Source organism: Pomacea canaliculata, linkage group LG5 (genome assembly GCF_003073045.1).
Source record: "Pomacea canaliculata isolate SZHN2017 linkage group LG5, ASM307304v1, whole genome shotgun sequence".
Lineage (NCBI taxonomy): Eukaryota > Metazoa > Mollusca > Gastropoda > Architaenioglossa > Ampullariidae > Pomacea > Pomacea canaliculata.
The window spans coordinates 32,467,211-32,477,828 of NC_037594.1; the positions used below are offsets into that span (position 1 = coordinate 32,467,211).

Sequence of the window (10,618 nt, forward strand, 5' to 3'; positions counted from 1 at the left end):
TTCCGATGTGACAATTCTCAGAGCTGCGGCCAAATGTTCATCCATCTCCGCGAACACAGGTCAGACTTGCTCTGCTTCATGATTGAAAAAGTCTGTTCGCAGACAAACCTCGATGCCAACATCAAAGTTCGGAAACGTTCAACATGTCATGTCGTCTCACTACTTTGTGTGGACGATGTGACGTGACTGTTCCGTGCATTTAACAATGGACCATGTCAACACACATAAAGATCTTTGCATGTTGAAACTGAATTAAAACACTACTTTACTGTACTGCCGCCACCTGGAGCATAGACACTGTCTGGGCTGGCCACCTTGTCCACAAGATTTGAAAAGAACTAGACACTTTCTTGAAGAAGAAACAGCAAGAAATTCAGATGGTAAGCTTAAATTTTATGACCCAAAGAAATTTAGTCTTGAAATTAATTATAATTTAACATTTTTCAGTTCCTTTTTGTAAAGCGATGTGAACTTGACTCTGGTTGGAGAACAGTGCTAATTAAACTCTCTGATACTGAGTATTGCTTGTTTGAGGCGGGATGAGGTGAAGAGCAACATATCTTTCACATGGGGTACAAAATAGCGCATCACCGGAGATAATAGTAATGACACATTAGCAATCACTACACGTGCGTCCATCGATAAATCGAACAGGTGAAACAAGACACACCTACACTCACCATCCCTGGGAGGTTTAACCCCACTGACAGGTGATAAGACCAGCCGTTCATTTCACTAGAGGAACACATTATGAAAAACTTGCTGAACATTTTAATAATTACATAAATATATGTGTGTACAAAGATAATGCGCCATGCTGCAAAGAGAAGAAAACAAAATATCTGCCAGCCATGATCTTGTCAAGGGTTTTAAAGTCCAAACAGGAGCTGCTTACAGTCCAGCCAGATAACTGTTTCATGGTAAATAAATGGATAAATGGACTTGACCTAATCAAACATCACGTGACAATACCTTGGAAATATGCTTTCAGGTGACTCGTTAAACATTCTTAATAAAAGTAAGAATTCCCAAACTTTTCGACTGTACAAAATGGCGAAAAAAAGAACAAAATATTTTGGTCTAAAGCAGGTCTGTAAACAGGTGCTATAAAAAATGTTTTCTTGAAGGAGGAAAAAAAGAAAGGTTACACAAATTATAGCTACCGGGCTGCTGTTAAATGAGGCTGTGGACATGAGCCCTAGCTACCCTAAATAGCTGTTTGGCAGAAAATGGGTGGCAGCCAACCATACCTGGGTAAATAAACAGCGATGGCATCGGCAAGTCTCCATTGTGCGTATTGGGATAAAGCCTTTTCAAATTTCTATAGTTTAAAATAAAATCACATCAGATGTCCCAGCAGTCACTTATCAACAAACATCCGAGTCACGGTCACCGTGCTGCCACAAACATTAATTTTGAAGTCCGAGTTCACAAATCAGTTCGTAGTAACGGTTAGTTCGAACACAGGAACACGTTTGTTATGTTATTATTCATATTACCTTTATGAATTTTATGATATTTGAAAGTGTTTTTCAAGTGTTATATGGGCAAAGAAAGGTAAAATATAGAACTAAGTGATATTAAAGACGAACTGTAGTATGTGTTTCGACTTAAAGACGGTCTCGGGACTCGTTTGTAACCGGAGGCCGACTGTGGTGGTCACAGACCTTCATGATGGTCGATGGTGTTGGTGGTCACTGCATTAATAATATAATGTGTCATCAGTTCGCATGTCCTCGTTGATACAAACAATCGCCCGTTCCGAGGCAAGCCACGCGACAACAGTTATGGATGCAACGAGACAAAGAACCGTCGCACACAAGCCCCACGACCCCACGACCCCACCCTCAGTAACCTATGATCACGTGGTGATCACCCCAGATCGCGTGACGTGGCTTGGCATGCACAATGTCCCAGGCGCTGATGATCAGATGGTGTACTCTAGCAGAGTGTTATATTTGTTGCCACCCGACTTCACGTTGACCTTCACTTTGGTGTTTGGCGGGTAGGACTTGCTGAAGTCGACCAGACCATCAAAGATGCCAGGCTCCACCTGCTCCAGCTGATTCCAGTCCTCGTCAATTTTCACCTGGAAACCAATATTGTACAATAATGCGATGTGCCTCAGTAATGTACACCGGGGTATATACTACAAATTGAGGTCAAAATTAAGGTTATGATTTGGGGTGGAAGTTAAGGGTTGGGTCTTGGTTAAGGGTTGGTTAATATTTTCTCGTATAAATACATACTATAGCACGAATAAATCAACGTATGGTCATTTTTTTGTTGTTATATAGGAAACCATTTTACGACATTTGTTGGCTTTCAGTATTTCTTATAATACATTTTTTATAATCCACATCGGATGGGATGAAGTTACTAAAGTGAAAACACTTACTCCACAATCACATGACGATTTAATTACTGATATATTATGGCTAGATGCGATGAGAGCTGTTATTTTTCTCTTCCTGACATCAACACAAGTGTTTACACACGTTACGACATGTCGTCAAGAGCAATATTCGCAGATCAAAAGTTGCTTAATGCGATTCATTTCTCCTGCCAGCAAAAAATCGTATGTTTATAGGCAATAAGCTGAGATTTTTTTACTCGCACACCTAGCAGCACGAGAGTGGTTACCGGTCCGCTCTGCCACGAGTGCTTGTCTTGATGTTTGCTGTAAGTGGCAACACGTGGCGCACTTCCAGCTTTTTAATATCTAAAATGGCGTCTTGGCTGGCACAGGGTTAATAATAATAAATGTAAAATGTGTAAAGCGCATACTCACACTCCTAAGGAACATGCTCTTAGCGCCTAAGAACAAGAACGAAACATGAACAGCATACGAGCACGAACTTGTATTACTGGACTGCTAACAACGATTTTTTTTCCCAGTTAACTACTAAAACGAGGTAGGAGTGTAAAAAGCTTCCGGTTTAGTCACATTCGTTGTGGAGGCTCGCCGAGACTAACAGCAGAGACTTTCGCAAGAGGCTAAGCAAGGGTTGGTCTCGGCAGACAGACAGCAGTCCACATACTACACACGTCAGCGATAGAAGTTTATGTCGTCACCAGCTTAGACATCCACAGACCGAACAGTTGGCGGTTTGGGCGTTACCAGCGGAAGCTGCCATGGTTACGCAGTTACTTCCGATCTTCGCACAATGTTTGTGTTAAGTTACTAACTTCGAGAGCAGAATTGTAAAATGTAATGAACAGGGAGTAAAACTGAGCCTGCAGTTCGATGATGTGCTTTGAGTGTGTGCTGATGTAAAACTATATTCTAGCAAATAGTTTTTTAATATTTTAACGGAATAAAGAGGAATAAAATTTGTCCAGTACACCATAGTGTACACAACCAAAACTTTAGCTTTATCAGAAAATATTAATGTTTAACAGTTAACGATGCCCGGAATAACAGCTGATTTCCATAGCAACTGGTACTCATGTTGATGTCTCAGTATTTTGGGCTGTCCTGCCTCTAACTTCCTATTTTTCTAATAGGATCACGGGTGCATGGTTTTTGTTTTCTTGACCTGTACAGAGCTTAAATGTTTTAATTCTTTTATTTCAAAACTGGTGATGTAGATGTTACTCTTCGTGTCTCACACTGATTTTAGGACTTGCAATTCTCGCACTTCGGAGGATTTCCGCCTCGGAAATTTTTTTCCACTCAAGAAAAAACTAGGGAATGTCATGAGCAGGGTCTGTAAACATTTTAAGTTCTACCGACTAAACAAAGGTATTCCGAGGCCCCACCCCTCTCAGGAGTGATCAAAAGGGCGATAAACAGAAGGCTGAAAGAGCTGACAGGTGGAAAGTGGATTGCTGGTGGAAGCTGGGAATGAGAACAAGGAACATCGGGGCTACACTTCAGGCCAATACCATGTTTCAAAGCCAAGCAGGTCATACAGTAAAGGATGAAGTGAGAAAGCAATTATAGGACATAATGCAGTTAATCATGATTTGATTTGGCTAAGCACAACTACTTTGATGTGTTAAACACGCGCAACGAGGAAGAAAGATGTCATTTTAGTAATAAGAAGAAAAGAATGAATATCTGATTATTTTATCCTACATTTCCAGCTTATTTTTGAGTGTATTAACGTATTTTGTTCGTGACTGAGTGATTTGTATTAGGCAGGAGCCCAATCCTTGCCTATCGGATTTCTTTACAAGCTGGACACTACAAGCCCTATAATTTGTACACGAATTGTAAGGTTGTTCTATGGACATGAAACCAGTATCACCCATTAGTTTCATATCAGTGGTCAGTTATAAGGACAGATGGATACGACAGACTACAAGTGGCTGATGTAGTGTCCCCCACCTGCACATCTCGAGCTCCTGGAATGTTGAGTCGGAAGCGCAACGGGGGTCCACGATAGCCTCGAGGAATACCCAAGGTTCTCTGAGGTAACATCCGCCGTCCTTCCACATCTGGTACTGTTTGGGCAGGGTTGTAACACTCTGCAAAAGAATTTGGTATTATTGTGTGAAATATAAACTTCTCATCTAAGGGAGATTAATATTTACACGAAGATTTTTTAAAAGTTTTAGTTTAATCCTCTTCGCAACGATTGAAGTGTTAGCCGCCAACTTTCATGCCATCTCCATCGCAGGCAATCAACTGACTTTCAGGTCTTACTCTACCGCTTTTTTCTTCTTCTTCACAGTTTGTCACAATCCAGTAGCCTGCCTCTCTTTCTTTCTCCTAAAGCCGTAGTTATGAAGCGAAGGCAAGTCGTTGCCCTGGTAACAACATGAGGAACTCAAGGACAAGCGCCCTGTCCTGTGTTTAGTCCACTGCAGGCCCTGTCGGCGCAAGGTGGATTTATACCAACGACCAATGAGAAAAGTATCAGTGACAGGATGAACACCTGCTTGACGTCTATGTCCACTCTAAAGGATTCTGTCAGCTGGTTGTTGTGGATGACTCGGCACTCGAAGTGTCCATACAATGGATTTGATGACACTGACCAATTTTGTGGGATGCCATAGTGATGTAGGATCTTCTTCTTATTATTATTGTTAGAGATTTGGGTATTCATTTAACTTAAAGCCCATCATACTACAATAATGAACCAATATCACTCTCGTCAGTTACTGTGGATTTACATAACACATTTCTCAAGCGCAGAGTAGACACAATAAGCAATCAAAATACACAAACTAAATTTACAAAATAAATAGCACGTCTTCAAACACAAACCAAAGACAAAGGCAAAAACGAAAATAATTCATCCTGGCATTGCTCTGTTTGAAATGGACGGCTGTTATTGTTCGAACAACGAATGGTTGTGTTGGTCATATTTGACATTAACAGCTGCTTGTGTTATCGGAGTTCGATTCGCCTAGTGGGTCTTGGATGATTCGGCTTTTGTCGGGACGATGTAGTCTTACCTGGGAGGATATGGACATGGCTGGGATGATTTGACTTAGTTTGGGGCGAGATGGTCTAGGGCGAAGTGGCCGGTGACCAAAGTCAAATACTCGCAAATCATCAAAAAACCCGTTTTTAAAGCACATTTACTGGAACACGAGGTATTTTGGATTTGAAAGTTGATTTCACCTGCGCGGTGTTGGGGCAGTGTATCAGGTAGTTGTACACGCCAATCATGTTAGGCCCCGCCTCCCCCGAGGGCAGGGCGTAGATCTGGAACTTGTAGAAGCCAGGCGCCGGCGGTCGGATGAGGAAGCAGTAGGATGGACCGAGGCAGCGCACGAGGGCGAAGTCACTCACGTCCTGCTTACGTTCGTGCGACAGCAGCTTGGACGTGACTCGTGTCTCGGTGGTCGTGCCAATGATGATCTCCACCTGCACACAGAAATGTCACAGGTACCACACACGAACACTCACTTCTAACCGCTCCTGCAACCCTCGCAGTCCTCTGGTACTTTCTCCAACACGTGTTTTCTCGAAATGGACGGTGTGACGACTGCTGATGAAGAGCGATCAAATGTATGAAGTCTACCCATAGCCTAAAATTCAAGATAAGTCAATTGATGCTAACAAAATATTTGGATTAAAAAAGAGATGTTTCATGTTTGTCCGTAGTTTTGATTGTTTGTTTTTCTCCCTCTCTCTATCTCTCTTTCTGTGGACCGATGCCACATAACAGCGATCTGGTTCACATCCAGAGAGAAACTACATTTGCCAAAGACGAGATCTGATCCTTCTAAGCCGCGATGCTCACCCTTTTGTGACAAGTTCTTGACCTTTGCACCACCAGACTACCCCTCGATTAAAATAGAACTTTGCTTCTGACCCTTGTGTTGATGATGCTTATAAGGTTGATGATACATTTATTCACCCTTCCTCGCTGCATCCTTCGGTGCATTCCTGCACAGCATTGCCCCGCTCTCAACTCTTTTAATTGGTTAACTCCCTGAGCAAACGTTTTGTGGCGGGTGCAGGCGTGCTGTTAAATAAACAGACTGCAGGGCTGCAAGTTTACTGTAGCCGCCTGCACCTTCATACGGATCTTAATTACATCCATGCTCACCTCACCACGTAGCCCTATAGCCTCTTCTAGTGTTTGATCCCAAGAATTTAACTACATCAGCCATGTGTCCGTAGTTTATGGATGCTTTCTGCTAGTTGATCTCCACTTCATTAGCTAGAGGTACAGTCATTAAGTCACAATAAACTTCACTTGGGTCAGCTGCCTCGTTCTGTCTTCTTCCTTGATCATGTGCGCACACACGACACCCGTGCACACACGATACCCACGCACACACGCCACCCACACCCACACGACACCCACACACACAACACCCACACAAACACACACACGACACCCACACACACACGACACCCACCCACACACCACACCCACCCGCGAATAAACACCACACAAGCATACACACATACACACATACACACACACGTGACCACGCATACACAGCCACGGAAGATGTCTGCAATAAAAGTGTTTCGTCTGTTTAAATCTTCAAGTTTTCTAGCCCTATAACTCAAGGGCTATCTGCGAATCACATAAACATAGATCGGGTATCTTAATGCTCATGCCAACGGTTTAACTTTAACATACGTGGCTGCATCTGGATGGCAAAAAGAATGTCGAATATTCTTTGCCAAACAGGTTTAGTCCGAGCATTTCTTGTCTGTCAACGTAAACATTAAAACTTTAGAGACCTTGCTTATCTTTTTTGTCAGAAATATGTTTGGCTAAGAATATGTTGTTATATATATATAGTTGAATAAAAACCAACATTTAACTGCGACGGTGGCTTGAACGTTTGATTTTCAGCGATCTAACATACAAATAAAAAGTAATTCCCGTCATGTTTGCAATCAAAACTTGAAGAACCACCAAAGCCCAGTCTGGGAAAGCATATCAGGGGACATCACAAGAAGCCAGCGTTCCTGTGCTTATTCTTATCTACTGTACTCAGCATCTTTACCTGCCCCTGACCGAGCCATGGCAAGCTGCCTCTCACCGTCAGTTTTTTTCCTCTCTCTCTCTACCCCCATCCTGCCTTCTCGCTCGGAGTGTTGGTACCGTTGCGCAAGGTTCCAATATTTATATACCTTTCTTGCAGACGAACTGTTGTCTGCAAATCTGCAAAGACTGCGCCAGGGAGGAGCGATCAGAGCATGGATGTTGGACCACCAATGTCACAATTCAACAGAAGAGAACACAATGTCGTTTACATAAAAGCTTTCCCCTGATTTCTTGCAAATCTATTTAATTAAATAAGCAAGTCAAGCGAACTGTGACAACTAACCATACACCTTCACTTCCACTGGCAGGGAAGCAGAGAGAAAATGTGTGTGAGTGAGTGAGGGAGAGAGTGAGATAGAATGGATGCACACGCGAAAAGTGCAAGAAACTTGTGCTTTCATTAAAACTTTAATTGTTTCCCAGCGCGCTGGTGATGGTCTCGATGCTGGCCTCCACAGTGTTGAGACGAGCTCCCTCTAGAGGAGAGCCTAAAAGCATTTGGAAGCTGCAGCGATGAGGAACATAAAAAGCAAGTGGTTTGCGCGGTGGGAAGAGGGGATCTGGCAAGCGAAAGTGTCTTCCTACCTCTTCCTGGTCGTCTGTCATGTAAATTACAGGCTCAGGGTGAGACAGGGTGGTCATGCCGTACTCCTCGAACTTTGCCTGCGGCCCCAGGTAGCCCTCAGTAAGCTTCGGCAGCTGCACCGCCATCTTGGATCCCCGAACGCTTCGCAAGAAGTGGGACTTGGCGTTGCCAGTGACTATAAGACGTACATATGCTAGCGACCAGCCTCAGCGCGTGAGAACGACTGTGCGATCGGCGAACCGGAAGTCCAAGGACTACTCCGACTACCAGCCAACCTTTGGCAAGACAGATAATGTCTGATACAGTTGCTAAAGGCGGTAGATAGATATCTCATACAGCTTCCGTTGGGTTCGACCCTCTTGCCGCCAGCAGCACCCTTCGTGCACTGTCTGACTGCTCGTGCGCGTGTTCAACACCCTCCGCGCCACCTGGTGGTGTCCGACGTCTCCTGACACAAGACGCGCGACGCTTGTACCTGCCACATCAAACGCCTCTGCCGCAGGTGCCCTACCCCGAGTCGACGGCGTGCAAATGGCGGAGAGGATTACCATATGTGTGGCCGAGAAATGAGTGTGTTTGTATGACAGTGCACCTCGTCAGCCTGTCGAGCAACTTCTCTGTCAACTCTGCCCTGGTGTCTCCGCTTTATTTCGCCAGATAATGCGAGGACCTCGAGGCAGACAGCTCAAGCAATTACTTTCCCATTTTGCTCAGCAATGAGGCTGTTTTTGTACTTTCAATGTGTATACATATACATACTACTTGTACACATCATGCCATTTTCACCTGCATGTACGCAGCTTCCTTGCTTAACTTGGAACAGATACCGGAGGTAGGGTATCTTGTAGATGGGCGGGTGGGTCTTGTGTGTGTGTGGCGGGGGGAGGGGCGCGCGGAAGTGTGTATATAGTGCTCAAAGCTTCTCGTGGCAGAATATACCTACATGTACAGCTGAGGCCATCGCTGTTGCTGGCATCTGCAGGCCCCGGCTGGCAACAGCAGCTTAAAGGTCATAGGTCGAGTCTTTTTACCTGTCACTCACTCGCCCACTGGTGTCTGCACACTCTTGTAGTCTTGTACACACGTACATACCAAGTTTTTTTTCGGGTGAGTCTCTTGTCTGGAACTACTTATCTCTCGATCAACATTTACATTTCAAGCATTGAATTGTGCGGCATGCAGAAATAAATATAAATACCATCAGTTGACTGCTGGTGTTCTGAAATAACATTTTAATGTCTTGGCAACGTGAGTTTTCAGGTTTTGGATAATTCGGGAACTTCTGCAGATTTGTTTTTATCTTTATAGCTTACTCGTAGAATGTTTGTGATATCAAAAGTAAACAAATTTAAAACCACGTGCAACACGTGACCATGAACACAGTTTATGACAACAGTTTTGTGGTTCGTGACATGCCACTGTTTAATTCGTGACACAGCTACACGGGTATCTGGAGACTGCAGACATGTGGTTAGTGACTATCCCGACACACCACCAGCACTTCTTTTTTTTACAAGAAAGGGAGAAAAGAGGGACGATGCGAAGTTCCAGCATGCATTGTGCTCCTCCGCAGCGCCTTGCGTAAGAGGGAGGATCGTGTTTCTCTGGCCTTCTTGGTGAGGAGGCGGGGCCGCAGGTACCCGCCACTTCCTGCAAGTTCTACCTGTTCCTTCCTATTGTGCTCATAAACTATAAATAGACTAGACATTGTGAAGTCTGGAGACTGCACATAAATAGATATTATAGATATGCAGGAAGTTGTTATAAATATGCAAATGTAAGCAGCGACAGAGTGTTTGCTGCCATCAGAAGTGTACAAAGGAATACAAATAGCTGTGTGCGCATGGCATGTGAACACCTGTGTCTCTGGGTGGATACACACTGAAGAAGTCAAATCTCTTATGACAGACGAAACAGTCCCATTCAACAACAAACGGATGGAGCACCCCAAATATAAACACAGGTCCCAACCAACCATGGATTTCAAAGAAGAGCGTGGGCATTGTACATATGTTTATTGGTTGCATGGTCCGTCAGTCGGCACCCGGCCCTGACTGTTCATACAAACCATGGACGCTCCTGATAAAACGGTCTGGCTCCCATTATGGCATCAGCGTGATTTCTTGTGTTGCTCGTGGTTTGCGCATGCGGTGAGTAGGAGACAAGGTGTGCTCCAAGGTTCTCCATGTTTGCTTCTGACAAAACGTGGAAATGGAAGCGATCGTCGCCGTCGCCTCTATTTTTAGCCTCGCTCATCATCCGAGAGTAGTGGAGATAGTGCGTTGAACAGGTATTAAACGAGGCATCCCCAAGCAAATGAGATCTGCACCTGCAGTTGCCATTTATGAGAGCATTGCTTCACAACCCGTTTGGTTGCCGTACACCCACCCACACACCCCTGTGCAGGGGGGCTCGATCCCAGACTGATGTGTGAGCGCATGCATGTATGTTTAAAGTGTTGCAGAGTGCTTGAACACAAGATGTAGCTAAATGACTTCTGATAAAGGGAACATCCGTGCTCTCAGACCTCAGGCTGTTGATATGGTAGTGGCCTAGCTGCGAT

At 44.3% G+C, this 10,618-nt stretch overlaps 1 protein-coding gene across 1 annotated transcript; it reads right to left on the reverse strand.

The window, feature by feature from the left end:
* Positions 1 to 1,104: 1,104 nt before the first annotated feature.
* Positions 1,105 to 8,650, reverse strand: LOC112564781. The gene is made up of 4 exons (XM_025239853.1): positions 8,055 to 8,650; positions 5,576 to 5,821; positions 4,334 to 4,473; positions 1,105 to 2,089 (listed from the first exon to the last, which is right to left on the reverse strand). The coding sequence occupies exons 1-4, from the start codon at positions 8,178 to 8,180 to the stop codon at positions 2,086 to 2,088; spliced, it is 516 nt and encodes a 171-aa protein (XP_025095638.1). The 5' UTR covers positions 8,181 to 8,650; the 3' UTR covers positions 1,105 to 2,085.
* Between the last annotated feature and the right edge of the window lie 1,968 nt (positions 8,651 to 10,618).